Source organism: Drosophila eugracilis, unplaced genomic scaffold (assembly GCF_018153835.1).
Source record: "Drosophila eugracilis isolate 14026-0451.02 unplaced genomic scaffold, ASM1815383v1 contig_90, whole genome shotgun sequence".
NCBI lineage: Eukaryota > Metazoa > Arthropoda > Insecta > Diptera > Drosophilidae > Drosophila > Drosophila eugracilis.
The window spans coordinates 9,197,020-9,224,265 of record NW_024573812.1 but is presented as its reverse complement, the minus strand read 5'-3'; the positions used below and the strand labels follow the sequence as shown (position 1 = coordinate 9,224,265).

The 27,246-nt window shown below is 41.9% G+C and overlaps 11 protein-coding genes across 11 annotated transcripts; 4 read left to right on the top strand and 7 right to left on the bottom strand.

The window, feature by feature from the left end:
* Positions 1-52: 52 nt before the first annotated feature.
* On the bottom strand, positions 53-8,939 carry LOC108112358 (protein stum). Its single transcript, XM_017222186.2, has 9 exons — positions 8,128-8,939; positions 7,592-8,059; positions 4,931-7,539; positions 4,323-4,878; positions 1,100-1,741; positions 866-971; positions 680-806; positions 425-619; positions 53-361 (listed from the first exon to the last, which is right to left on the bottom strand). Exons 1-9 carry the CDS (start codon positions 8,937-8,939, stop codon positions 249-251), a joined length of 5,628 nt encoding a protein of 1,875 aa, XP_017077675.1. The 3' UTR covers positions 53-248.
* Positions 8,940-13,558: 4,619 nt separating this feature from the next.
* On the bottom strand, positions 13,559-14,418 carry LOC108112417. Its single transcript, XM_017222260.1, has one exon. It carries the CDS (start codon positions 14,374-14,376, stop codon positions 13,780-13,782), a length of 597 nt encoding a protein of 198 aa, XP_017077749.1. The 5' UTR covers positions 14,377-14,418; the 3' UTR covers positions 13,559-13,779.
* Positions 14,419-14,480: 62 nt separating this feature from the next.
* On the bottom strand, positions 14,481-15,917 carry LOC108112954 (dr1-associated corepressor). Its single transcript, XM_017223354.1, has 2 exons — positions 15,759-15,917; positions 14,481-15,570 (listed from the first exon to the last, which is right to left on the bottom strand). The coding sequence occupies exons 1-2, from the start codon at positions 15,798-15,800 to the stop codon at positions 14,596-14,598; spliced, it is 1,017 nt and encodes a 338-aa protein (XP_017078843.1). The 5' UTR covers positions 15,801-15,917; the 3' UTR covers positions 14,481-14,595.
* A 204-nt stretch (positions 15,918-16,121) lies between these two features.
* Positions 16,122-16,694, top strand: LOC108112960 (cx9C motif-containing protein 4). The gene is made up of 3 exons (XM_017223359.1): positions 16,122-16,303; positions 16,365-16,521; positions 16,579-16,694. Exons 1-3 carry the CDS (start codon positions 16,240-16,242, stop codon positions 16,586-16,588), a joined length of 231 nt encoding a protein of 76 aa, XP_017078848.1. The 5' UTR covers positions 16,122-16,239; the 3' UTR covers positions 16,589-16,694.
* On the top strand, positions 16,588-16,842 carry LOC108112958. The gene has a single exon (XM_017223358.2). The coding sequence runs from the start codon at positions 16,588-16,590 to the stop codon at positions 16,840-16,842; it is 255 nt and encodes an 84-aa protein (XP_017078847.1).
* An 8-nt stretch (positions 16,843-16,850) lies between these two features.
* On the top strand, positions 16,851-17,085 carry LOC108112961. Its single transcript, XM_017223360.2, has one exon. The coding sequence runs from the start codon at positions 16,851-16,853 to the stop codon at positions 17,046-17,048; it is 198 nt and encodes a 65-aa protein (XP_017078849.1). The 3' UTR covers positions 17,049-17,085.
* Positions 17,071-18,545, top strand: LOC108112953 (GPI mannosyltransferase 1). Its single transcript, XM_017223353.2, has one exon. The coding sequence runs from the start codon at positions 17,071-17,073 to the stop codon at positions 18,469-18,471; it is 1,401 nt and encodes a 466-aa protein (XP_017078842.1). The 3' UTR covers positions 18,472-18,545.
* LOC108112956 lies at positions 18,487-19,363 on the bottom strand. Its single transcript, XM_017223356.2, has one exon. The coding sequence runs from the start codon at positions 19,198-19,200 to the stop codon at positions 18,583-18,585; it is 618 nt and encodes a 205-aa protein (XP_017078845.1). The 5' UTR covers positions 19,201-19,363; the 3' UTR covers positions 18,487-18,582.
* Positions 19,364-19,509: 146 nt separating this feature from the next.
* LOC108112955 lies at positions 19,510-21,170 on the bottom strand. Its single transcript, XM_017223355.2, has one exon. It carries the CDS (start codon positions 20,152-20,154, stop codon positions 19,510-19,512), a length of 645 nt encoding a protein of 214 aa, XP_017078844.1. The 5' UTR covers positions 20,155-21,170.
* A 99-nt stretch (positions 21,171-21,269) lies between these two features.
* On the bottom strand, positions 21,270-21,894 carry LOC108112957. The gene is made up of 2 exons (XM_017223357.2): positions 21,816-21,894; positions 21,270-21,760 (listed from the first exon to the last, which is right to left on the bottom strand). Exons 1-2 carry the CDS (start codon positions 21,865-21,867, stop codon positions 21,279-21,281), a joined length of 534 nt encoding a protein of 177 aa, XP_017078846.1. The 5' UTR covers positions 21,868-21,894; the 3' UTR covers positions 21,270-21,278.
* Positions 21,895-23,493: 1,599 nt separating this feature from the next.
* LOC108113277 lies at positions 23,494-26,674 on the bottom strand. The gene is made up of 4 exons (XM_017223826.1): positions 26,564-26,674; positions 24,800-25,698; positions 24,058-24,744; positions 23,494-24,002 (listed from the first exon to the last, which is right to left on the bottom strand). The coding sequence occupies exon 4, from the start codon at positions 23,992-23,994 to the stop codon at positions 23,530-23,532; it is 465 nt and encodes a 154-aa protein (XP_017079315.1). The 5' UTR covers positions 23,995-24,002; positions 24,058-24,744; positions 24,800-25,698; positions 26,564-26,674; the 3' UTR covers positions 23,494-23,529.
* Between the last annotated feature and the right edge of the window lie 572 nt (positions 26,675-27,246).

Here is a 27,246-nt window from a genome sequence, read left to right as displayed (position 1 = left end):
TTTAAAAGTAACAAACAAGTTATGCCGCCTTTTGGCCAGGAATAAAAAACTATAATATTTCAGTGGAAGTTTAATGATTTTAATACATTTACTTTTATGTATCTCTTGTTCAAAGGAAGTTCTGTTCCATTTCGCTTAACCTGGAAGTTCATGTGGAAGTGCATGTTTTTGTGGAATCTACATGTTTTGTACAAAAGTATGTACACAATGGTATAAAAAGCAACTTAGTTATCTCCGGGTTCGGAGGACTATGTCTTCGCCGCCTCAGCATCGCCGTTCTTCCCTGCCTCCGCCAATTGCGCCTGTCGCTGCTCCTCCTCCAGCTCCAAACGCTCCACCTTTTTGATTTTGCTTAGTTTCTCTGAAGAAGGAAAGCAAATCTTGATGAGGGAACGAATTTTAATATGGTGAAATTTTCGCTTACTTGCACATTTTAGCATTATGGTGCCCCACCAAATGGACCAGCCCCATCCCACAAAGCAGAACAGCACGCAGAAGAACTGCGATACGGCCACAATGATGTTGATGATAAAGGATCCAATCCTGGCACGAGCACTGTCAAATTGTGAGAAGCGTGGAATGCCCACGCACAGGCAAAAGAGTCCGGAGAGAAGGGTTCCTAAATTACGGAATACATCTGTTTTAATACCTTCTTGAATTCAGAATTTAGACTACCCACCTAGACCTGGGAAAACCACATTACAAAATGCGCAGAACCAGGCCAAGTACAGCGGCAGCACTGGGATAGCTCCTTTCATCTTGGATGAGTACTCCACCAGGTCCACGTGCAGCTTTTTACGGGTATCCTGTTTGCAGGGAAAGGATTTTAAAATAAAGTTTTGGCTTGTTTTAATGAAAAACTTGCCTCGCTGGGTGGCGGCGCCTTGATACTCTGCCTTCGAGCATTGGACTCCCGACGCTTCTTCTTGCGGCAGCACAACAACATAAGCCAGAAGCGCTTGCAGCATCCCCTAAAATAAAGTTGAATTTTATTTATTATGTATCTATGTATATTAACTTATCAAAACTGCACAATTTAATTAAATTTAAATAAATTAAAATTTGTGGGAACACTTGAGAATTTCAATGAAATACTCACTCTTTTACTTCATTATTCCCAGCATCAGCTGATGCAGATATTGCTGCTTCAGAGGCGCCTTCCACCACAGATGACTCGGTGGGCTTGATGCCCAGCTCAGGGTCTTGATCTCGCCATGAAACGGTGCTTCCCTTTTTGTTGGGTTTACTGCCTCGACGACATGGTATGCAAAAGCAGCACTTGCTCAGCTCCGTCTCATCGCCCGTGGTGGGATCGACCTTGTTGACCGAACGACAGCAGAACACCTTGCTCAGGCAGAGGCCGCATTTACCTCGTGCCTTTGGTCCCGTGCTCATTTTGGCCTCCTGCTTTCCCTGCTTAGTAACTTCCTCCTGGACAATATCCTCCTCGGAGGGAGGTTTCTTGCGACAGCTCCGGCAGCAGCTGGACTTTAGCCAATCGGTGGCCTTCTTCCGCTTCGGCTTGGTCTCATCAATCACTTGGACATTGGTGGCCGTAGTGGCACTGCTGCTGCCGCTCCACAGGACAGGTTGATCCTCAGCAGATTGGTTCCTTTCACGTCGACGACAGCAACGGGAGCAGCGTGATCGACGGCAGGGCATGAACAGCTTGGAACAGCATCCGCACAGGCCCCCTTTTTTGGCATTATCCTTGTCCTCGAGAAACTCCTGACTGCTGCTTCTAATTCAAACGGGATGCGAGGAAAGGAATATTTTAATTAGGACAAACATAGATATATTTTTATGACCGACAAAATAAAATGTAAGATTACCCAACAGCCCTAATGTTTAAAAAAATATTATATTTATTTTTCTAAACTGCCTGAAAATGTGCTCCCATTACGAAAACTCTAAGTCAATCAATATAAAAAAGTTAATTTATTTTGGGCTACTTTTATATTCACACTTTCATTTCTGTACTCGAACCGTAATAAGTGTTTTTAAGCCCAAAGTGATTTTTGTGGTACAACCTCTTTTTAACAAGTTTTAAAGTATTTAACACCTTTATAAGGTTTTAGTATAGAAGCCATAACGACTAGACCGATTATGACATGGTGTAAAGTAACCAGCCCATTGTCCTTGACTATCAGCCGACCGGATATAAGCTTTTATGGCTTCAGGGATTGGCCAAGTGCCAAGCAACGGAAGTGCTGTATGATTGGAAAGTTCAAGTTTGTGGGATAGTCCTGAATCACTTCCGCACTTTGCTGGCATGAAATATAATCACCTTCGGAAGTGAATTACCATTAGCGTGGGCCTAAGGATGCCCACACGTGAAGTCGTTTATCTAGTATCTTTAAGTTATGAATAATGCAGTTGCACTAGTTAGTAGCGTGTAATGTTAAATCTTTGGCTTTTGAACTTTAATCTTGGCATAATAAAGTTTCGTTTTTGGGTCGATTTTGAATATGCCACAACCCACTAAAATATGTCACGAGAGTTTTGCTTTTTGGACGCTTACACAATTTCTTTATGGGTCCATGCCCGTGGCTGGCAAATGAAAGTGTTCACGTGTATATATTATATATGTACATATATGTATATATATTCCTGAACCAGAACGCCTGTAATTCCGTTGTGCACGAGCCAACGACCAAACGCAATTTGGAGGTCGGCAATTTATTTGACCCGCTCCGGTCGAAATTCAAACAATACTGCGAGACAGTCGAAATGAATGGAGTAACTTTTCCGCACATTCTTGGCGTAGTTTTTGTGGGCCTAAATGCCTCTAGAAGGTCAGTGCGTTTATTTACCCGCTGGCAGATGACTTCAGCCGATAAGTTATAATTGGATCTCGTTCTTAATTACCTAAAAAAGTACTTGTCCCCATCGATGAACGGATCCTGGGCCAGATCCACCGTGTAAATGACCGCGTTATTGGGCGTTCCGTTAAGCATTTCGAATTTGCGAATTATCTGAGTGGTTATTTCGTATTAATTGCTGGGAAATCTTCGACTGGCGTGGAGTTTCCCAACTTTCGGAAGGAATTTCCCAGCGAGTAAGTGCTGCGGTTGGCGCGATTGTCCGGCCCGAACTGATTTGTTATTGCGGCAAGAAACTTAAGCCGTGTTGCGAAAATACTTTTCCCCTGTTTTCCGCGCACGCTATACTGTACAGTGGACGCTAGCCAAGAGTGGACTAACTATCCTAGGAGAAATTTTATTTCCCCTCAGGGAATCCACACTGTTACTGGTCGGTCACACGGTTTCTTGCGGGTCTCGCATGGTTGGAAAACAATGCAGTGAAGGACATCGTTACCTTCGCCGACTGCGACGGCGATTGGGACTTCGCGACCTGCCGACGAACGGATTTCCTCAAAGGCGGTCTTCTTGGGCGGTGGCCAAGGGTCTTGGCCAACCCATACTACCCCATGTTCTCTCTGAAATTTATTGACGCACTTATGAGTGGCTTGACGGACCTGTGCCAGCAGCGTCTAGAGCACGGAACTCCTGCCCACACGGCACTGTAAAGTTTTATGTATCATAGTTGTTGGCCCATTCCCCACCTCTGTGGGGGTTTCCTGTATGTAAATTGGCTGGCCAGGCGCTGTAAGCCTTGGCTGGTGCTTTATGTCGGGACCCTAGGCTCGAGGCAAAATGTTAGTACTATTACTAGAAGTATCAACCAGCCTTCCCGCCGAGAAATTCAAATTCTAGTTTAGCTGTACCGGACAGATTCGATGGAGGCTCGACTGATGAATATTCATAATGGTCATAGCGAACCTTTAGTAAAGGTTTCTTTGTGGGTCTTTTGTTGACAATAACAGAGCAAGCACGATTCTCAAGGGGTTTTGCGAAGTATATTTAGTATGCCTAGTGAGAAATATTGGGGGTTCTCAAAGGTCATTGATAGACATTGGAACTTAACCTTATAGAGTTTAAAGGTTCTATCAATAAAATGTGATGTGTAAATATGTTTTTTGTTGGTCAGATAGAGCGTAGGGTAACTACATTTTTCAAGGCATTTAGTGAGCTTATAGTTTGAGCTAGAAAATATTAACACGAACTACTGTTAGTGTAAAGGAATATGAACTTAAAGTCGAAAGTAGATTTTTTCAAAAACAAATGTGATAAGATCAATATTTTGATGAGTACTTAGATGGTTAGAGTACCTTTTGAAAAACTTACAAGGTGGTGCTAGTCTCTTGAAGTTTGAAACCCCTTAAGAACCTGTCTAAAAGTATTCTAAGTAAACCCATTTGTCATTTTCCTAGACCTTCTAATCCTGTAAAGATTTTCCTAACTTTACTTTTCATTACTTACTTTGCAAGACCGCCGCTGCCCGCTGTAGATCCTCCCTGACCGTCTGGAGATCGTCGTTTTGCGTCCACCTTGAAGTCTGCTCCACTTTCGGGTGTGGGCATTACATTTGCACCCAGATCGGATTCGGATGCGTCTAGAACCGTTGGAAGATCAGAGCTCTCTAACTCTACCTCGGGTACACTGGCTATTCGCTCGGAAGCGCTTTCATTGGGATGTAAAACCGAAACAGATGCTTCGATGGGTTGCGTAGGAGGAAATGGAGATTTGGGCAACTCGCCTGAACTCTGAGGAGCAATACTGCCATCGGCCGTGCCTGTTCGGGAGGCGGATTCCCCTGGTCTAGCCATGGTGGTGCCAGAACTGGGAGTGGGGGAAGGATCGGCAGCAAGGTCATTTTCCAGGCTTTTTAGATCGGTGAGATTTTCGGTTATGGTCTTGTGGATCTCGTCGGTGGCCTCGGTGACTGTTTTTTGAATATTTTCCAAGGTCTTTTGTGACTTTTCCAGAATGGCAGCGGCATCATTGGACATGGGCTGAGAACTGGATCCTACTGTTTCTGGAAGTAAAGGTAGTTACTTAGATGTTTTTTAGGGAATATAAAGACCCACCTTGTATTTCGTTGGCATGTTCTTGCACTGTGGCCACCTTTCGGTTTTGAGGGGAATCCGATCGATTTTTGTTGCTCTTATTGCTCAGCAGGCTCATCCTGGAGCTCATGCGCACCAATTTGGACATATTGCCACCGCCAGATCCTTTGCCACCCGGTGTTGAGGGTATGGGAACCTCGCTGGTCACCGCAGGAACTGCTTCAACTGCCTGGAGCACTGCATTTCCGACTTGGGCAGCCAGTGGAGGTATTCCAACAACGGAATCAGAACCATTAGCTCCCTTATCCAACGTTATTCCATGTGTTTTTGCGGTAGTAGGCTTTTTGGTCTCCGTTGTGGTTCCTCCAGCGGGTTTACCTTTGGTCTCCTGTGACTTTGTCCGTACTGCGGCCACTGGTTCCTTTCCATTGCTCTTGGCGCCAACAGCCTTAGCCGTCTCCTTTCCCTTTTCCACTTTTCCATTCTTCGTTGGGATCCCCTTAGAAGATGGCTTACTACCTTCTGTGGCTGGCTTAGCTTTAGCCGGAGTTTTCTTTGAATTTTTAGCTGGTGGTTTTACCGAGGATTCCGTCTTGGTCTTTGGTTTGGCACTTGCAGGGATCTTTGGTTTCGCTTTGGGGCTTCCCTTAGGGGGTGCCCCCTTTACACCTTTGCTGCTCTTGGGTGTGGTTCCCATTGCTTTGGGTTTTTCCGGCGATTTCGATCTCTTCTTGGACGAAGACGGCGGGGACTTAGATGCAACCTTAGTCGATCTGGTGGGAATACGGGAGCGAGAGTTCCGTCGAGATAGAATCTCTGAGGTCTCCGGCTTGCCCCTACTGGTAACTCTTCTGCTTTGACCAAGTGCATCGGGACTGATGGACTTTCGGCGACCCATCATTGCACTTGCTGGACTCAAGGAGATAGATTTCCGGCGACTTGGCGTTGTAGCTCGCATGCTCCTGTTTCTGGCCATAGTGGCGGGTGAAATACTTGAGGATCGCAGTGAGGATGAGTTAATACTAAGTCGGGAGTTAGCACGAGAGTTTCCCCGGGAGATAGACATATCCAAACGGGAGTTTGATCTTTCCAAGCGGGAGTTAGACCTATCTATACGGGAACTGGACCTATCCAATTGAGAACTGGACCTATCTAATCGAGAACTGGATCTGTCCAAACGGGAGCTGGACTGATCCAAACGAGAACCTGGTCTAGAAGGTGGACCTCTGGAAACAGATCGTGAGTCGCCTGGTCTCCCACTCTCCCTCGAGGGCGTTCTGCTGGGATGCAAGGACCTTGAAGGAGATCGACTACTGGCATGCATAGCTCTGGAAGGGGACCGACTAACGCTAGCACGAGAGCTTCGTCCAGAGGCAGTGATGCCGAAATCCTTGAGAGGTGAACTGGAGCGTGATTCTGGGCTTTTCCGAACAGGAATGCGGGACAGCGAGTCTCGCCGCGTAGACACCTCCGATTGGGTCTCAGCAGCATCTCCGATCAGCGAAGATCTATGCGTGGGACTCTGTGCCGAGCTACTGTCCTTGTTGGGTGTTCCAATTATGGGTGACAATGTGCTGGGCTTGGCAATCTTCCCGTGCCTGCTTTGTGGCTTAGGTTCCCGATCCCTTTGATAGATTGACTGCCTTCGGTGCCCGAAACTTGGTATCCTATTAGGAATCCTGTTAGGACTGGGAGCTTGAACCGATTTGCGACGCATCCTAGACAAAGTTTGCGCTGCTGGCAGTGAGGAGAGCGTTGGTCGCCGGAAACTGAAATCCGAGGTCGTGGCGGTAACGCTGCTTAGATTGGAGCTCCTGCGATCCGATGCCGTTTGCGTTGAACTGCGACGCTCCGGTGAGGTGGAACTGGAGCGACGTCTTGCCTGGTTGGGAGTCGAATCGAAGGATGGCCTGCTCAGGTCATCCAAACTGCACCAATTGGAACGCGGCGGGATTTGGGCGAGCGACTCCTCCTTGTTGATGATCCTCAGAAGACCGCGTTGCTTTCGCGTGGGATTCAGATTTGGCTTCAGTGGTCGCGGCAGTGCTCCGGGTGGAAAGACAGCCGGTTCCGGACTTCCCAATTCCATGGTTGATCCGTAGTGCAGGCGAGGAATAGCACTACGATGCGGATCTGTTATAAGCGGTAGTGTTTCCATACTCTTGACCTTTTGGCCATAGGGCAGACTGTGGGTGGGACTCCTACCCATAGATCCCCTTCTTATTTGAGCCCGAGGCGTGAAGGTGTCGATGGAGGAAGTCAGTGAGTCCCGCTGCTGGAGGATGCCTTTCTGAGGAATGGCCAGTTTACTGCGACTATGGCGTCCGCTCATATTAAACTGCACCGACGGACGTGGCGAATCATCCGTGGTCTGTTGAATGAAGTGGCTGGAATAACCCAGCGATGAGGGCAACTCAGGCAGTCGGGGATCTGAGCCAAAAATTGATTTCCGGCGAGGACTGATCTGTGGCCTACCGGCCGGCGATGAGGTAGTCGTCGATGTTGACTGAATGGAGGCATGTCTTCGGCTGGTGGGCGTTTTTTGTGGAGTCCGTGGAGCAGACGGAGGCGGGTGGCCCGTGGATAGGATGGTGAAAGCAGTCTTCTTGTGTGGACGTGGTTGATCCACTCTAAAGTGAAGGTATTGTATTATATTATAAATTAGATATCTTTATTACCAACCTAAAATCTCCTCCCATTGGTATGGAATCCCTGATAATGATGGGTGACATTTCACGCTTTAAACTAAGAGCAGGTTCTACGCTTTGGTTATCTTCCTGATCCGTCATGAGTGTTCTGTGGTAAGGAGGTGGTGCTGCTGGTGGTGGTGGCATCCCATAATCCTCCGGTGACTGCCTTTGGCTGCCCATTTCCAGACCCAACTGCTCCTCTAGATACTGCTTCGGTGAGAGTACAACGTCGCTGCTAACTAGCATCTTTTCACTAGGCTCCACACGCTCTTCGCCTCCGCTGCTGGAGCTGTTCATATCCTGAATCATGGTGGCCAGCGGTGATAGCGGCCCTTCGTCCTGTTTCATCGACATGATCATTTTGGAACTAGGACGCAATCGGGGGATACGCGTGAACTCAGGGAAGTGCTGCGGCGCCGGACGGAACCAATCCCTGCCCGAATAGGAGTCACTCAGTAAACTGGAAGATATTAGATATTGATATTTAAGATATAGTTATAGTATTAGTATTAGATATAGTATACTCACCCTCTGTGATCCTCTGTGTTGATGCTGGACACACTCATCTTGGCTGGCGCTTGACCTGGCGCCCTTGCTGGTTCATCTTCCTCATCGTCGAAGGACATCCTTTGACCTACCACCGTGTACTCCTCGACTTCGTTCTCCAAATCGTACATATCCGGCTTGTTAAGGATGTCTTCGGGTGCCAAAAGACGATAATTGGGCGATCCCAGCTGCTCCGAACTGGAACCGCCACTTGAGTTGGGAAGAATTTGGATGTCTGGCGGCTGTAGGTACGGCAGGAGGGAACCCCTCGGAGTCCTCGTGTAAGGCACACTCGGAAAGATGCGTTCCCTGGCTCCGGGAATTAATGCATTTAACGCCACGGCGGCCACCAGTGCATCCTCCTCGGAGCTGGGCAGCTCGACAGATCCCGTTCGCAATGTCTCAAAGGCTGCCGTTCCAAAGTAGTCATCCGGTTGAAGGGGCGGTGGAACTGGATCCCCGAAAAGGCTGCTGTACGGCTGGACATCCGATTCCGAGGGTTGGCGCACAAAGCTCTGGTTGGAAGCAAAGGTAGACGGTGCCATCGATTGCGCGGAGAGTATGGAGCGGGTGGTATGGGTGCGATAGCTATAGTCAACCGGGATGACGGCCGGCTGAAATCTGGAATCTCCGCCTGTGGATCTGGGACGCGGACTCGGAGTCGGATTTGGATTTAAATTCAGATTCGCTGTCGGACTGGGATTCGGGATCGGTGGTGTTACTGCAGATGCTGATGGCATGGGCATCGGGGATGGGGATGGCGATGATGATGAGTACGAGAGGGTCTGCTGCATGGCTTGACATGGGTGCTAACCGATCTCCGACCCACATGCATTCACTATGATTTCCCCTCCATTGTTTGTTGTTGTTGTGTAAAATTCAGTTGGAGGTGCTGAGGGTGGAATTGGATTCCCACGCAGGATACTCCTTTCGTTCGTCCTTCGGCTTAGTTTAAGTGCCACAAAACCAATGACGCCAGGAGCTGTTTATTCGAAGCAACAGAATGTATTTAAAAATCACTCACAACACCCATCTTTTGATTTTACAGACAGACCAGCGAGACCTTCCGGCCCTGGCAATGTCAGAGAGACGTACACGCGACGCCTTCGCCGCCGGAGAACGTAAAGCGGAGTACGGAATACGGAGACCTAAAGCCGGAGACCGAAGACCAAATATGAGAGAGCGAGGACTGCCGGTTTCATTACTGATTCGCAGTGATGGGAAAGGTATTGACTATATTTACCAAGGCAGTTTTAAATACTTTTTTTCTTGAAAATTAAATTCAGGAATTTATGATTATGTTATTTTAATAGACTATTACGACTTTTTATTATTCCAAAATAAATTTAACGGTTAACTGGATGTTATATCTGTTCTTCATGGTCCAGTAAGTAGGATTTAAAAGAGCGTGGGTTATAAAGAAATCCATTTCAATATAATTATAGACTTTATAACTTATTATATATCATTAAACTGAATATCCAAACATTTAACTCGATTTGTAATACAAATAGTAATTAGGTACAACTGCCTGCCTGTATAGCTCCCCTTCCATCACTGGTTGAAGCAAAATATAGTAGAGTAATTATTATTGCACGACTTTATTTTCTAATGCCATTTCACTCCTATAAATAGCTGCGTGTGAGGCGCTGATAAAACCGGCCCGAACCATCGGATTTGAAATCGGAATAGACTTTGAATGGAATGCACCTGCCTTATGCCTCTGAATACGAAAACGGAGTCCAATTGCAGCTCCCAAAGGCTTGTCTTGGCGCTAACGAGAGCATAACTTGATGAGGCGGTCTCAACAGCTAGGGGGGATTGCATTCGGGCGGATTGCTTTGGCTTGGCTGCACCGGGATTGCATGTTGCAAATTGCCGCATTAGTGACTGCACTTGAAGTCGAACGGCCTGAGAGATGTGGAAGCCACCGGGCTGAGACTATCACCCGAAATATAAACGATGGTTTAATTGGAGCTGTGTGTGGCTGAGTACGCAGATATTTTTGCGAAATGACGTAGCCCGTGGAAGTAGGAGGAGGCCAAAGGTGTGAATGAATAGCCTTTGTTCGCATTGATTTTCCTCTGCCTAATATTTAACCTACATTTTATGGCCCGCCGCTCGAATTTCGGTGACACACTTTGGGCCACAGGAAGTGACTTGGCCGGCTTTTTTTTTTTGTTTTGTTTCTTGTTGTAGCCATGACGCGTGTGCGGAGTTGGCCGGCTCCAACAAGGCTTCTAGCTCCCTATTCGCGAATTGGCTTCTTTAAACCGTTTGCCACATTACACGCAGTTTTCATGCATCTCATTAAGGGTCGGTCACACTCGAATAACGTCTCATAATTACTGCCACGTCCACACTTAGCTTCTTTTTAGCTATAAAAGCGCATTATATAATTTACATTTGGGTTTAAAGTTTACACTAAATTCCAAAATAGAATATATTTGCTGAGAAGCCGCAACAAATAATGGAAACGCGACGAAACGTGGCCGCTGCCTAACTTAAACTGATGGCCGCCCAGCGGTAAGTGAGCAAAAAGGAGGCCTTCAAGAGAAATATTGCCTACACTTCAAATCCAAAACAGCACACAACCGCCCCACACACTCAATTCCCCACCAGTTTGCACACGCAGACCCGCTGAGATATTGAGACTGGCGAACTGAAAAGGCCGAAAAGAAAAGCCACCGGGGGCTCCAATTCGCCGTGAGTTTTTCCGCGAGTTTTACACTTTTCGCCGCTTTGCGAGGCGGCTGCATTAGTTGTTTGCATGTTTTGTTCATCTGCCTGGCGTGTGCTTCTTTTTCAGCTTTTTCTGCCTCTTAGACAACTTTTGATTATTTCCCCTGGCAGGCTGTGACACCTGTTGGTATGTCTGTGGCACGCGATGTTTGAACACTAGTACACCCGTATTGCCATGAAGCAACTCAGCTCACTAATTTTTCATACTTTTCGGGATGCCCCAACGTTTGATGGCGGTGATCTATTAAGTTCACGCATGCGAAACAATCACGCACTTTCGCTTTATTCATTTTTAATGAACTGTTGTAAAGTAGAAAGTATTTTGACATTATTATTTGATAAGTATAGTTTAACTTTGCTAATTAAGAGGTACTAAGACTAGTACAAAGATTTAGACTCGAATTCCGAGAGAGATAATTTAATATTGTTTTGTATAATTTCCTTTAAATATCTATTAACATTTGAGATCTAACTAAGGTAAGTTTAAAGATTAATGATGAGTATAAAGTAATTTAAACTTATTACATTGAATCAAAGTTGAAATTGAATAAAAAAAAACTTTTTTAACTAATAAATAAAACATTTTAGGAAAAGTAGCGGAGAAAGTTACGAAAACGGGACTGAACTGCAATACATCTTTAATAAATTACATCAATATATTTTAGAATGGTTTTTTTTAAATTTCAGCTTTTTATAAAAGTTTTTCTGCGAAAAAATATACTCTCTTCAAAGAATCTCTTCCTTAAAACATTATATTAAGTTCCTCCTAAGAGCGCTTTTAATGAACTCGGCTAAGTATAAAGCCCCTTCACCGAGTACACTGCACTTTTCCTTGGCTTTGGAATAGGGTCAAAACCGCAACAAATTCCGCGTTGCCTTGTGCAGCGACTAGGAGTCAACAACACTTGGCCCGAAGCTACTCCTTGGCCACCCGGGCACTGTTGCAACATCAAGACAACAACGGCAATGGCAGCAATAACGCTTAAAGACAGGTATGTGTGCAAACACAGCCCACCAAACCCATATGAGTTCTCGAATCGGGGGGATTTTTAAGTGGCAGTGCCGGAGAAATCCTTGGCTAATGTCGTGTTACCCCCAAAAACCGCCCCTTGGGCCACTAACTCAGGCCCCAAGTCGAGCAAAAAGTGCAGTCACGGAGTCACAACTCGGGGAATTCCTAGAGACATCTATGAGTTAATTGTTTTAGGCTTTTTCATTTCACAAAGAGGGTTTTTAAACTTTGGCGATTTCGATATATCGAATATAACGAATATTTTCCGGATTAAGCACACATTCATTTAGTTTTATTTTGAATTTAAGCCGACCGTTACTTGTAGAGTTATTATCAAAAAAAAGAGATTTTTAAATAAAAAACTGAATACCCAAAAAATTTAACGCGCATTTGCATCGATCCGATGCACTGCACTCGCCGTTCGTAGAAAAACTAATCCGCCGTGGGCAAATACCTTCTTATACATCGTCCTGCGCTCTGGAAATCCACGGCAACTGACCACTCGGGTGTATGAAGAAACCACCGAAGAAAGCCGAAGTCCACGTTTGGGCAGCCCCGCACGGGTATACGTGGGTCAGTAAACCTACTTCCGGTTGACATAAATACGCCTTGGACATGAAAACTTGGCACTGGCGGCGCGCCGCAAGTTGTTTTTATTGTTTCTAACTTTTTTGCCATGACTCAAGACAGGTGGACAACATAGAGTCCACGAATGCAGGTGTGCAGATCTGATTTTCCATTGAAGAGAGAGAATTCACTTCCCCCTGACAGAAGTTCTTGCAGAGGAAGTCATTTGATCTGGTCACTACGAAGGTGTAGCCAAATCCAATCTCAGTTTTGGGCTTGGCTAATCATATTTTGGCAATACCTAGCTTGACCCTAATCAATTATGCCAAACCCAAAAGAAGAAAGAAAATTCATATAATTCAAAACTGCACCTTTGCTCACTGGGAGCGGCGAGTAATTTCGGTTGCAATAAGATTTTCCCACGCGATATTTGACTCTGGGCAGGCTCCCCTTTTTGTCAGTTTTGTCCTTTACCATATATTTTCGTATCCTTATGGGGCGTAAGTACATCATAGTTTGACCCACTTTTGGGGCACAAATTAATATCAATTGTGGCTGGCAGATTGCGTGTGCGAATATACGAATTGGGCTGGAGGAACAGCTGGACGAAGGGGATTGAAAGGCATTCAATTGTAATTGGCTGTGACCGAGGATTACACAATGACTAAGCGGTACTCCCTGGCGAAATTAAGTAATAATTATTATGATGTGTATACGGTTATAAATACCAAATACGGTAAATAAAGGTCACATTTAGTAGGACACGGGCTAGGATCCCGACTTTCTGACCTCTTTGCTCGGCTTACTAATAGTGTAATTGTAATGAATATATTAAAGGGAAAATCCAAATGATTATGGTATATAAACAAGGATAATCTTATTCGGAAATTACCTATTCAGAAATTAAAACATTTAAATGTGGTTCTGCTTTTAAACCCTTTTGATGAACAATATCTGAATTATGTTTTTAGCAATTAATATGCTTTTCAAAAACGATAGTTTATTTATTGAATATGTTATAGTTGAAGCAGTCAGTAATTGTTTGATTCCCCAAACCAAAAAAAAAACTGGTACAATTATTTATTAATTAGAGATAAAATTTGTAATCTTTAACAACTAATTCTTATCGATAATATTATAATTTATAAATTCAATATTTCTAAGAATATATAAACAATAATTTTGAATTTAAAACTTCCATTTTCTTCGCAAAATATGGTTTAAATTGCGTTTAGGAGTATAGTATCTTCCCTTGCAATAAAAACATAGAAATTAAGCAATATACAACGAATTTGAAAACCACCCACGTATTACTAAGGACGAGGAGAGAGTCCTGCCAAACCTCCTTCTAACGCTCTCTTTTGTTTTTCCACCCCATGCTTATACAGAACAGCTAGATTCATCTCAATGGTGTTGACCTGATCCTGCAGATAGTCAATATCATGCTCATGTTGCAGGCGCTGCTGTACCAAACTTGTAATGTCCTTTTTGATATATTCCTCCGCCTCTTGCAGTTCAAATTCCATTTGCAGAACAGTGCCCACTTGAAGGGTAACTTTTTTCACTGGCTGCACGGTTACCCATCTGAATATCCCTTGGGCAATTTGCATTAGAGTCTGATGTTCCTCATCAGGATTTGCAATAAATTTCTTTACAAGTTCCAAGTTGTTTTTTGCAGCTTCTAATCGGGATAACACCATTGCGAGATCAGACTCCAACTTTGCAGCCAGTTCGTTGTATTGTAAATAGTAAATCCGTTGCAGCTTTAGAGCCACTTGGACATCCGAGAAAAATTCCGGCTTAGCGATGTAGCTCTCGACTTCGTCTATTAACTTTGCTACTGTAATGGGCATGTAGGATTTTCGATCGCCAAGAAGCGGCTTTTCAATACTTTCCATAAACGCAAACATTTTCGGTAATTTTTGAGAAGTTTTAGTACCAAAAAAGGTAGTATTCACCAATTTCAGATTTATCAGATTCTACCTACTACGATGAAAAGAAAAGCTAAATTATGTCAGCTTAAAATCCAGCATGGTCTTTATTTTGCAAAAAAAGTTATTGTGATTACTTAGATCTAAAGTACATATTAATGTATCAATAATTTAAAAGCGCATTCACATAGATCCTAATCAGATATTGTCATAGTCTTCGTCTAATTCGAAAACGGTTTCAGTAGTGGTCGCTGATGCCGCGGTGGCCTTTGGAATGATGGGAGCGCTGCTCTTTCCAGCCATTTGGTTCACGTTGTTGTTATCCGCCGGCGTGGCCGCTGCGAATCCAATCGAGGTGGTGGGGGGCATTCTGCTGCCCGCCGCTCCGGCGGCTACGATATTCGTTAGATCGATATTGATAACCGGAGCAGCGATGTCGAAGTTGAAAGCCCCAGATCCAGCACCAGACCCCGAGCCAGAATCGGAAGCCTCCGGTGTGCACAGGTTCGCCGTTGGCATCTGTACGTGGCTGTAATCGATCTTGACAATGGGCTTGTTAAGTTCATAGTTGCAGATCGGGGCAGGTATGGCAGTATCGAGCTGCACCGACTGTTTCTTGAGGTGGTTGGGCGGCCTGCCGCGGGTCGGGTATGCTGGCGTGGATTCGGACCGGGCCAACTTGGCGGGCAGGGTGGTGGGATTTGGATGGGCGGTGTGCTGCGGCTGGAACTGTCGCTTGGTGGCGGCACCTCCTACTGCTCCAGCTCCATTATTCAGACTCATGGAGCGCATATAGGCGGCGGTTCCATTCGCCTGCGAGCGCATAGATGTCGATGGCAGGCTAAGATCATATGGCGTGTCCGAATCGGGATACTGGTCCTCAGGAGAGCTGCGCAGCACGTCGTCCTCGTTGTAAGCTGCCTCCTCGGCCACACTGATATCAGGTATATTCCGGACCAGCTCTTTGAGAAAATCAAAACGCTTCTCCGACACGATGCACTGCCTCATGTGCGATGGCGATAGTGTCTTGGCGTTACGCGCATTTGTGATGCGCAGCGTCTTGGTTAGCAGCGATTCCACAAAGAGCTCAAGCGTGCGCGAGATGATAACGGGCACCGCCTGGGCCACTTTCCCGATTTCCTCGTCGCTCTGCATTATCTTCTTGATGCGGCCCTGTATGGAGTGTATGAAAACATTATAATCTCGTACCGGATTGGTTTTATTTTTTCGAGCCTCTGATTATGCGAGGCCTGTATGTATGTAGGTATGTACACATGCACGAAAACTGATAACCCATCTTCGGCGTTCATGGCCGCCAAATAGCGGGGATTTTCCTGCCGTTAACTGGGATTTCCACTTACCGCTGGAAAGCGTGCGTTGTATTTTTTCTTTTTCGATGGCATTTTTCTATTTGTGAAGTAATCGTCGAGAGTCCTAGCGAAATAAATCAAATGTGTGTGTGTTTTTTACACAAGAACAGTTCCTTGGTGCCCAAATGTCGGCTTTGATGTGTGAATGGCAATTGCTCTCGCAGCAGGCGTGACATTCACCGAGAACTCTGTAACATTTAAGGAAACATAATTCATAACATAACGAAATTTCTCTGAATGAAACATTATGTTAATATTATTTGTTGTTATTTATTTAATGGTTTTTTATTTTGCCTTTTTCTTTTGAATTTCCATATAATGCTCAGCTGTCTGTCGCGCAATCTGGCAACCTTCAATTCACTGTGAATGGCTAAAACCCACAAGTAGAAGAGGACGCAGTGCACTTAGCAGCCTGTAATTTTCACAAATTTCAATTAGGATTTAAAATTATAGGAATTCAGGACAGGATTACATGTCTAACACTCGCAAGGACCCTTGCAAAGCCAACGCCTGCCGCATACAAGCCTGTCTGAACGGTAAGCTTCAGCTATTACTCCATTGACGATGGTTATGTAAGTTGGGTGGCCCTCATTATAGAGAATAACTACCAGGAGGACAAGTGCTTGGATGTTTTGGAGGCTATGCGCCAATGCTGTCTGAAGTGGCATAAAGAATCGCTTTGTTGCAGTGGTATCGATCTCGAAAAGTCATATAAGCCGGAATCATCTAAGGGAAAGAACCCAACCGGCAAGTCGTAAGTTCGGGTAGATGTCACTCTTCTGGAGATACCTTACATGCACATCTTTTGCAGGAACAAATAATGAACATACCGCAGTATAAACCACCTAAGGAAATCCAAGACTTACTAGACAAAAAGGAACAGCAACAGGCAAACCAACGCAGGCGAACAGCAGTGTTGCCCAAACGGTCGTGGATAAAGCGGAACCCACGCCTTTTCCAGATCTCTTTCATTACCGGCTCCCTGCTGATATTCTTTTCCAAGCCATTGTACGACTGCTTCTTTACAACTCCTCTGCCTCCGTTGGAGAACAAGGTGCCCCCGCACAAGCGTTAAGGTGAGGCATGGAATCAGTGCGCAAGGCCAATCAACGACTCCGTAACTATCCGATTTTGCTAACCAAGTGCGCGGACAAGGCCACGGCGTATGCGGTTTGCGTGTCACGAGATCTTAACGTGCAGCACAAAATCTGTGACGCCGAGTTTAAAGAGTTCCTCAACTGCATCCGCAAGAGCGCTTTGGAAATGAAGACCAAGCTGTAGACAATTGAAAAAAATAAACAAAATGACGCAAACAAAAGTTGCGACTACAGGATGGCAGCGACTGGGTCGACGCATTCTTGAGACTAGTTTTCGGACTCATATCCTAATCTCCGCCCTTCTGCGGATTGCTTTAATCTGCTACGGACAAATACACGACAGCCAGTCCGCCGTGCCCTATACCGATATAGATTACAAAGTGGTCACTGATGGAGCCCGACAAGTGCTCTTGGGAGATTCGCCTTTCGCCAGGCACACATACAGATATAGCCCGATTATGGCATATTTGCAGACCCTCAACATCCTGCTTCATCCGGCATGGGGTAAGCTATTGTATGCCACCTGTGATCTGCTCATCGCTACACTCATTTACCGCCTGGTGCACATGGAAATCAAGAGTCAGTATCAGAAGACCGTGCAACACCTGCTTAGCAAGTTCAACAGACCCCAGGAGTCAGACCAATCATTAGATGCTCTGGATGCACGAAGTCATCCGGAGAACTTAGCACGAGCTTCTGCTTGCTTTTGGCTCTACAATCCGCTGACAGCTGTAATCTCCACCCGTGGAAGTGGTGACTGCTTCTCAAGCTTCTTCGTGATACTCACTATCTATTTGTTGTTAAAATCAGAGCATAACGCCAATAGGAGCCTCTGGCTTATATTTTTCGCAGGCCTAGCTCACGGACTTGTAATCCACCTTCGTCTCTATCCGTTGCTTTTTAGTTTGGCTTACTACTTGTCATTGTCAACGCGCCTTACACAAACTCCTCTGGATTTCCTGTGCCAAATCGTTCGGCCCAATAGGCAACAGTTGTGTTTGATAATCGGAACGCTTATCAGCCTGGTGGCTTTCACTTGGACCTTCTACACAATGTATGGCTGGGAGTATATATACGAGGCCTATCTGTATCATTTCGTACGCAAGGACCCGAGACACAACTTCTCGCTTCAGTTCCTTCTACAGTATCTTGGCAGTGCGACAAATGTGGTGGAACCCTCGGCGATCGTAAAGCTCCTAGTAATGACTCCCCAATTCCTGCTCATCCTGTACTTAAGTCTAAGCTTTGGACAGTTTCGGCAGACCCTGCCGTTTTGCATCTTTGCCATAGCCTTCGTCATCGTCACGTACAACTCGGTGGTAACCTCTCAGTATTTCATCTGGTACTTGGCCATCCTTCCGCTTTGTTTGAACAACTTCAAAATGCTGTCATGGAGAAGGTGCTTTGGTCTTTTGTTCCTTTGGTTGATTGCCCAGGCGTTGTGGTTACTACCCGCCTATTTGTTGGAGTTCCGGACATGGAACACCTTCCACTGGATCGGACTACAGGGAGCCGTGTTTTTCGCTACCAACGGATACATACTGGAACAGCTGTTAAGTCACTACGGGTTTACCCAATTTAAGATAAGCTACAGAAAGTTACTGTAATCAAACAATCAGCCGTACTTTAAGTACGCACAGTGAAGCGATTTAATACAGAAAATTAAAATAAGATATCACAATTTACACTAGTTAAAAATTAAAATCGAAAGGTAGTATTTAGCTGTTCGTTGACTTCATAAACTTTATGTAATTGAAAAGTCGCTCGTGTTCCTCGAGGCGCATAGCATAAACTTGATCAGAAATGCTCCAGGAATCCTTAAGACCTATCATCTCAGTCTCAAAAACATTGCCGGCCTTGTTCCACTGCATATCCGCGAACTTTGTCTGAACTCTGCGGTACAATGCCCGCGCACATATTGTTTGCACAGATATATTGTTAACATTTTTGTACTCCTTTCGATTTTCATACAGCTTCCTGGTTTTTTCATAGTCCTTGCCAATATCCTTTTCCGTTGTTATGAACATATGATAGACACGCCTTCGACTGGCTGGTTTCTCAAGGCAGAGAAAACAAAGGTACTGCACATAGTCGGCTGGATTTATTTTCGGCGGAGCTACAGGTGGAACATCAGTTTTCAGAAGGATTCTGCTTAGAATCACTGGAAATGTGTTTGGATTCACTTTAGGTGCCTCTGTAACAGTGGGGGGTTTCTTTTTTCCTCTTATCCGGGGAGTATTCATGGGAGGTTTTACCCTTCCAGATATATTTAGCACTGGCCTATCTGGTGACTCAACTTTTGCAGGTGGAGGTGAACAAATAATTTCCATTTCCATTTTGAAGAACTTTACCTTGGAACACTGTGCTAGTACTGAAGTGTGATTGTCGAAAAATAACGATTAAGTAGACGGATTCTTTTGTGCCAAATCGAAATACATAGGTATTTCACAACACAAAAGTTTACAAGCAAAGCACGGAATTAGTGGTGGGTTTGTTTATCTTTACAGGTAATATTTCCATGCGAATGGTAATCATATGTTGGGATGGACTTTCATAAAAAAGTTAAACAGCTTTCAATTTAATGTGAAATTAATTTTATTAAAAAGCTTATTTATTTTTCGATATATTATGAAAAATCAAAATATTCAACTATTTGTGGCACTTAAAAACTTTGCATAATTTAAAAGCTTCTCCCTTTCCTCGTGTTCCATCTGATACAATCTCTGCGAAATGTTCCAATGTTCCCATTCTCCAACTCTTTCAGTTTCGAATATATTTCGTTGCTTGTTCCACTTCACATAAGTTAGTTTATTTTGAACTCTGTGGAACATTGATCGTGCACAAAGGGGATACAATGTTATTGGGCCCAAAATTTTAATATCTTTTCTATTCTCGTAAATTTGACGAACTTTTTCATAGTCACGTTCCAAATCATTTTTGTTTGAAATAAATAAGTGATATACTCTCTTTTTTAAAATAGGTTTCACCATGCACAACATACAAAGATTCTGCTCAAAGTCCGCAGGATTAACTTTGGGATTAGGTCCAGGTTGTATATCACTCTTTAATAGTATTCTTGAGATTATCACAGGAAATGAAGTTGTATTGATTTTCAGCGGTTCAAGAGCAGAAGGAATTGTAGGAGGTTCAAGATCCGATTTCTTTTTACCCTTAATGTGGAAAGAATTTCGGATTGGTTCCACCTTTCCTGAAATATTTAGCACAGGTGCCTGGGAAAGTTTGGAACTTCCACTGGGGGATCTATTAATTTTCTGAGCCTCCGTTTCCATGGCTTAGCAAATGTTTCAAAAATGTTTTGTTCTTTCTTCTCAGACAGTCTGTGGAAGCTCTGAAATCAAAATGCTAGATGGTGGCTTATATACCAATAATTTCACAAAGAGATAAAATTAAAAGCTCAGTCACTTTTATTTGTTGACATGTGAATGGTTATAAAATAAAATCAATTTTAAATATAGGGTAAAAATAGTTTATGTTTTGATCATTTGCTTTTTTTCTTTATTCTTTAATATCATTCTCATGTTCCTGATATATTATTAAAAACTTTTCATAACGCTCAAAAACTTTATGTAGTTAAATAGTTTTTCATCATCCTCGGATCTGATTGCATTTAACCTTTTGGAAATCGACCAAATATCTGTTTCTGCAATCATGTCAAGTTCAAAAACATTACCCTCCTTATTCCACTTGGCTTTTGAAAACATTTTCTGAACCCTTTCGTAGAGGGTACGAGCACCAAGTGCGTTTTCGGTTAATTGATTTACGATCCTCAAATCCCAGCGATATTCGTAATTTTTTCGAATTTTTTTGAAGTCGCCCTCCACATCCTTTTCGGTCGACAAGAACATATGGTAAACTCTTTTACGAGTGTCGAGCCTTTCAAGATAGAGAAAACAGAGAAGTTGTGTATAAATCCAAATATCTCCTTTGGGGGTAGCTGGAGGTATATTGCTTTTTAACATTGTTCTGCACAATACTGCAGGAAAAGTAGTCGCATTGATTTCTTCTCTGATTCGGGGAATTCCTCGACATGCCCTGGGTCTTTCAATATGTACAGAAGGTACTTCGGATGCATCAGAATTAATAACTTTTGATTTAGTTGTGTGATCTGTCATCACTAGGTTCTATCGCTTTGAATATCTGTGGAGTAACTGACCTAAGCTAAACAGTTCCAAGTGCCTATATTGAAATACTCAACCATTTCACCTCAAAGACTTTAAACGAAAAAGCTTGAAAATAGTGATGGTCTTTTTTACATCGATTTGTACGCAATCGATATGTAATATTACTAGTAATGGTAACTTCTTGTTTATAAACAGTTGTGAATGGTAAATAACATATGTTTTAAAGCTAAAATATATAGATTTAAGAATTGTGAATATAAATATAAAATTAATCACTTTTTATTACAATTTTCATTTAAATAACACAGATACTGAAAAATGTCAACTTGTTCCTCATGTAAGGCATTACTAACGGTTTTTTGTACAAAGTCTCTGGAATCCTTTTTAAACTTGGCTACATTATCAGTAATCCAATGATCTTTGCTTATCCGTTCTTTAACACGTCTTAGGATACCCTTGGGCTCAAATGTGGGTCCATCAATTATCCAGCAACCCCTATTAATCCCTCGAGCAAACTCATAATAATGATATTCATTTTTTTTCAACCCATTCGCTGCAAATCTTTGGATAACTTTATCATTGGGAAAACTTTCCAGTGGTTTACCTCCATTTAGTAGAATTTTCTGCATATGTTCCTCGAAATCGGATTGAAAAGAGGCTTTGCGATCGTGTCGTATCGTCGGTATGTCTTTAATTTCGTCTTTGCTCTCTGTTCCTATGGCCAAAACTATCGATTTCGACGTCATGGTGGACTCTAAAATTTATTTTATTTTACGAAATGTTTCGATATTACAAAGAGTTCTCCTCACCTGATCGATTTTTGGCATCGAATGTTAAGCACTCTTTATATTTATTTACCATGCAATTATTTTACCGAAAGCTATCATAAAAAGCACAGAATTAGGGATGGGTGTTTTTTGTTTATAAGCTTTTGTGAATGGTTAAATAACATATGTTTTCAAATTAGGGTGGACCTCTTAATAATTGCTAGGACATGAAAATGTAACTAAAAATTTAATATCAGATGTAGAAGATCTCCAACTATATTTATTTATTTACAAATTTTATCAATTTAACAGTTACATAACAGAAAACTACAATAAAAATTAATTATTAGGCATTTAATACTCCTTATTACTAACGATTTTCTTGCAAATAGCGCAAATAATTATATATTCTTCGGTCCTCCTCCATTAGGGCGTCCCAAACAAGTTCTTGTATTTCAGCTAAGGAATTGTTATGATACTTGATAACACTTTCATTTATCCAGTGCTCTTTTCCGATCTTTTCCTTCACGATTAAAATAAGTCCTTTGGGATCGAATGCCGGTCCAGATAAAGCAATTACTTTTGTATAATCATCTGGTCGAAACTCATAGTATTGAATGCCATTTCTCCGAGTGCTCGTTGCACAAAATCTTTCAACTGAATCCGGATCGGGTGTATCTTTCAAAGTTTTAGATCCATTAAGTAATAGTTTTTGCATACGTTTTTTATGTGGTTAATATATCAATTATTTCACACAAAGATAAAATAAAAAGTTTAGGACTAATCACCTTTATTTTTTTTTACATGTGAATGGTTAAACAAAAGCTTTAAAATTAGGGTAAACTTTGTTTAATCTTTTCTCTTTGGTTCATTACTTTTTTTAATCATACTTAATTGCTGATAGTTTCTTACAAACTCTTCATAAAGCTCAAGTATTTTATGTAATTGAATAGTTTTTCATCATTCTCGGATTTGATTGCATTTAACCTTTTGGAAATCGACCAAATCTGCAATTATCTCAAGTTCAAAAACAATTCCCTCCTTATTCCACTTGGCATTGGAAAACATTTTCTCAACCCTTTCGTATAGGATTCGAGCACAAAGTGCGTTTTCGGTTAATTGATTTACGTTCCTCAAATCCCTGCAATATTTGTACATTTTTCGAATTTTTTGAAGTCGTCCTCCACATCCCTTTCGGTCGACAAAAACATATGGTATACTCTTTTATGAGTGTCGAGCTTTTCAAGATAGAGAAAACAGAGAAGTTGTGTATAAATCCAAATTTCACCTTTGGCAGTATCTGGTGGAATATTGCTTTTTAACATCGTTTTGCACAAAACTGCGGGAAAGGTAGTCGCGTTTATTTCATCTCTGATTCGGGGATTTCCTCGACTTGGCTTAGCTCTTTCAATATGTACTGAATATAATTCGGATGAATCATTTCTAACATCTCTTGATTTACTTCTTTGATCTGTCATGGCTAGTTTCTGTCGCTATGAATATCTGACTCTGCCTACACAGCCTGACTCAATCGCTTAAGTATAGATTGCTATAATTTGAAATAAACAAAACGATTTCACAATAAAAACTTTATATGAAAAACCTCTTGAATAGCGATGGTCTCTCTTACACCGATTTTTACTAAATTAATAAGTAATACATACCGATTAAAGCAAACGTTAGATATTTTGAACCCACCAAGTACAAATAGACTATCACAGAAGTTTTTTAATAAATTTTATTATACCAAGAAATATCACTTTTTATTTAAACTTTTGTTGAGATAACACAAATATTGATAGATTTCCATTTCTTCCTCTTTCAAGGCATCAGAAACAATTTGCTGTATATGCACCATGGAATTTTTTCGATACTGAATTACGTTTTCTTTAATCCAGTGTTCTTTATCGATTCTATTCTTTACACGTAAAAGCATACCTTTGGGATTGAAAGAAATACCACTTATTATTGTTCCGCTCTTAAAATTATCAGGTCCGAACTCGTAATACTGTTTTCCATTTCTCATTATCTCAGTAGCCGCGAATCTCTCCATTGATGATGCATCCAGATTTTGGGGTTTATTCCCTTCGAGAAGTAACCTCTGCATGTGTTTCTCGAAATTGAACTCAAAATAGGCTTTTGGGTTATTTGTCTTTGGCGGTTTGTCAGATAACTCTTTAAAATCACTTCCGATACTTAAAATGTTCGATTTTGACGTCATTTTCGGTTCTGTAAAATTATTATAATATGTAAAACAATTTATAGTGAAATTACTCCTGCTTACCCGATTTTTTGACTTGTTATAAGAAGCTATTGTTGTTTATTTACAAATGAAATCATTTTACCGGAAAGCTCACACTAAAAGCCCATCATTAGTGATGGTAACTTCTTGTTTATAAACAGTTGTGAATGGTTAATAACATATGTATGCATATGTATAAAGCCGAAATATGTAGACTTAAGAATTGTGAATATAAATATAAAATTAATCACTTTTTATTACAATTTTCATTTAAATAACACAGATACTGGTAAATGTCAACTTGTTCCTCATCTAAGGCATTACTAACGGTTTTTTGTACAAAGTCTCTGGAATCCTTTTTAAACTTGGCTACATTATCTGTAATCCAATGATCTGTGCTTATCCGTTCTTTAACACGCCTTAGGATACCCTTGGGCTCAAATGTGGGTCCATCAATTATCCAGCAACCCCTATTAATCCCTCGAGCAAACTCATAATAATGATATTCATTTTTTTTCAATCCATTCGCTGCAAATCTTTGCATAACTTTATCATTGGGAAAACTTTCCTGTGATTTAGCTCCATTTAGTAGAATTTTCTGCATATGTTCCTCGAAATCGGACTGAAAACAGGCCTTGCGATCGTGTCGTATCGTCGGTATGTCTTTAATTTCGTCTTTGCTCTCTGTTCCTATGGCCAAAACTATCGATTTCGACGTCATGGTGGACTCTAAAATTTATTTTATTTTACGAAATGTTTCAATATTACAAAGAGATCTCCTCACCTGATCGACTTTTGGCATAGAATGTCAAGTATTTATTTACTATGCAATTATTTTAACGAAAGCTATCAAAGCACAGAATTAGGGATGGGTGTTTATTGTTTATAAGCTTTTGTGAATTTTTTCAAATTAGGGTGGACCTCTTAATAATTGCTAGGACATAAAAATCTAACTATAAATTTAATATCAGATGTAGAAGATCACCAACTATAATTATTTATTTACAAATTTTATCAGTTTAACAGTTACACAACAGAAAAGTACAATAAAAACTAATTATTAGGCATTTAATACTCCTTATTACTAACGATTTTCTTGCAAATAGCGCAAATAATTATATATTCTTCGGTCCTCCTCCATTAGGGCGTCCCAAACAAGTTCTTGTATTTCAGCTAAGGAATTGTTATGATACTTAATAACACTTTCATTTATCCAGTGCTCTTTTCCGATCTTTTCCTTCACTATTAAAATAAGTCCTTTGGGATCGAATGCCGGTCCAGATAAAGCAATTCCTTTTGTATAATCATCTGGTCGAAACTCATAGTATTGAATGCCATTTCTCCGAGTGCTCGTTGCACAAAATCTTTCAACTGAATCCGGATCGGGTGTATCTTTCAAAGGTTTAGAACCATTAAGTAATAGTTTTTGCATACGTTTTGTAAACCTGGTGTGAAAATTCCTTCTGTGGAGCTTAAGCTTTGATGCGTGGTCCAAAGATTCTTTATTCTCCACTCCAATGGATAAAATATTTGTTGCCGACTCCATGATGTCTAGCTGGCTTGTGAATCAATCGGATTGTATATTTATTTTCTTAGCATTTTCACAATAAAAGCTCATAGTAAACTTTTATATATGCGACGGAAGTTTAAGAACTTTTAGGTGATTGGCAATTAGATGGGGACCTAAAAAAATTTCAAGATGATCTCAACACAATAACACGAAGAATTTGAATTCGAATTTAAATTTTAATCTCAATTGACCATAGCTATATATTTAAGTAGTGTTACGTACTATCCTCTTAATAGATTATTTTCGTTAACATTTCATAGATTTCGCAATAATTCTACATTCTTTGTTAGATTATAAGCAATTTACGCACGGTGTTATCTGACAGTCTAGTAGAGGTCATCTATTAGTTTATCTTACCACAAACCCCCCAACTTTGTTCACACGTTATCAAGTGTCAGAAAAAGTAAGATAAAGTTCATTTACTTGAAAACAAACAAACAAAACGCCTCTTTCTCTGATCTAAATAACAGATAAAACAGCTTGGCATCGGTGATTTTTTCGACGGCAGAGGTTTAGTACCGGTATTAGAAGCATGCTAGATAGTAGCTGCAGGTGCCAACGGTTCTAATGGGTTATTGCTAGGGGGGTTTTTCTTCGCTCGCACAATTTCTCCATTTGCCTGTGCTGTAACGACCTCGAGGCGTATCTGGCACTAAACACGATTTGATTGTTATAACACCTGTCCATCTGTACTTAATAAGGCTTCATATTATTATTAATAAAACTATTTTTTAAGTTTGGACTTTTGCTGGCGTTGAGTACGCCAGATAACTGCGAAAAAGTCCCCGTTTAATGCACTAATGTACACAATCTAGCAAATAAATCATTTTATAACATCCGAAAAGAGATAATTGATTTGTCAACAAAAATGCACCTTGAAAATATAATATAAAAAAAAATCAGTTTACGCAACGGCCGGCAGTGCACCCCTTTCATTTGTGGCTATATCTGTAGCTACAAACTTATATGTATGTATACCTTCGGTGCTTTCCCTGGACGAACAAACATTCGCCCAACTGTTTACATTAAAGCGTGTTTATCCAAATGGCGATCTAGATACATATGTTTTGTGTTTCCAGGTTCTGCTCGCCACCAAGCCCTCCAACCGACTGAAATCGAAATTAAAACCGAAAGCTGAACTTGAAACGAATGCAGGTAATGCCAAGATCGAGAAATGTCGAGTCAAAATCGGAAGCTTTCGGGAGCGTTCACATATGTACACTATTATATAGCACTAAATCGAATGCTAATAAAATCAGTTGAGCAAATTGAGGGTGTGAGTTTTTTGTTTGTAAACAAACAGGCTCTCGGGACTTGGACGAGGAAACGAATGCCCCCAGCTAGAAAGATCACGCTTGACAACCATTTGAATATTTACCAACTGTATGTAGATGGGGAGTTTTCTGGTGCGGAAAACTTTATCGTCTTATCGGAGGCTATTACCCCTTTGTTTTGAGGGCGTTATGTGTGGCGTTTTGGCACCACATTTACGACCCCCATTCGAAATCGGCTGTATCAAGAGTCTTAGCAATGATAAGGGAGTTGGCAAAAATCCCCATCAAAATTCGGCTTCAATTCGTGAGCTGATAGTAATCTACACGTGAAAAAGATACAATTTATAGAGTCTAAAATGAAATAATTAAATATAATTTAATCATTTT

Coding starts and splice junctions, on each gene's coding strand:
- LOC108112358 (XM_017222186.2), bottom strand. CDS start 8,939: ATGCAGCAGACCCTCTCGTACTCATCATCATCGCCATCCCCATCCCCG. Junction 807..865: donor AGGCGCCGCCACCCAGCGAG/GCAAGTTTTTCA, acceptor CCCTGCAAACAG/GATACCCGTAAAAAGCTGCA. Junction 362..424: donor CATAATGCTAAAATGTGCAA/GTAAGCGAAAAT, acceptor TTCCTTCTTCAG/AGAAACTAAGCAAAATCAAA.
- LOC108112417 (XM_017222260.1), bottom strand. CDS start 14,376: ATGTTTGCGTTTATGGAAAGTATTGAAAAGCCGCTTCTTGGCGATCGA.
- LOC108112956 (XM_017223356.2), bottom strand. CDS start 19,200: ATGGAAATGGAAATTATTTGTTCACCTCCACCTGCAAAAGTTGAGTCA.
- LOC108112957 (XM_017223357.2), bottom strand. CDS start 21,867: ATGGTAAATAAATATAAAGAGTGCTTAACATTCGATGCCAAAAATCGA. Junction 21,761..21,815: donor CGATGCCAAAAATCGATCAG/GTGAGGAGAACT, acceptor AATAAATTTTAG/AGTCCACCATGACGTCGAAA.
- LOC108112961 (XM_017223360.2), top strand. CDS start 16,851: ATGGAATCAGTGCGCAAGGCCAATCAACGACTCCGTAACTATCCGATT.
- LOC108113277 (XM_017223826.1), bottom strand. CDS start 23,994: ATGACGTCAAAATCGAACATTTTAAGTATCGGAAGTGATTTTAAAGAG.
- LOC108112954 (XM_017223354.1), bottom strand. CDS start 15,800: ATGCCATCGAAAAAGAAAAAATACAACGCACGCTTTCCAGCG. Junction 15,571..15,758: donor ACAACGCACGCTTTCCAGCG/GTAAGTGGAAAT, acceptor CACTCCATACAG/GGCCGCATCAAGAAGATAAT.
- LOC108112960 (XM_017223359.1), top strand. CDS start 16,240: ATGTCTAACACTCGCAAGGACCCTTGCAAAGCCAACGCCTGCCGCATA. Junction 16,304..16,364: donor CATACAAGCCTGTCTGAACG/GTAAGCTTCAGC, acceptor CCCTCATTATAG/AGAATAACTACCAGGAGGAC.
- LOC108112958 (XM_017223358.2), top strand. CDS start 16,588: ATGAACATACCGCAGTATAAACCACCTAAGGAAATCCAAGACTTACTA.
- LOC108112955 (XM_017223355.2), bottom strand. CDS start 20,154: ATGGAAACGGAGGCTCAGAAAATTAATAGATCCCCCAGTGGAAGTTCC.
- LOC108112953 (XM_017223353.2), top strand. CDS start 17,071: ATGACGCAAACAAAAGTTGCGACTACAGGATGGCAGCGACTGGGTCGA.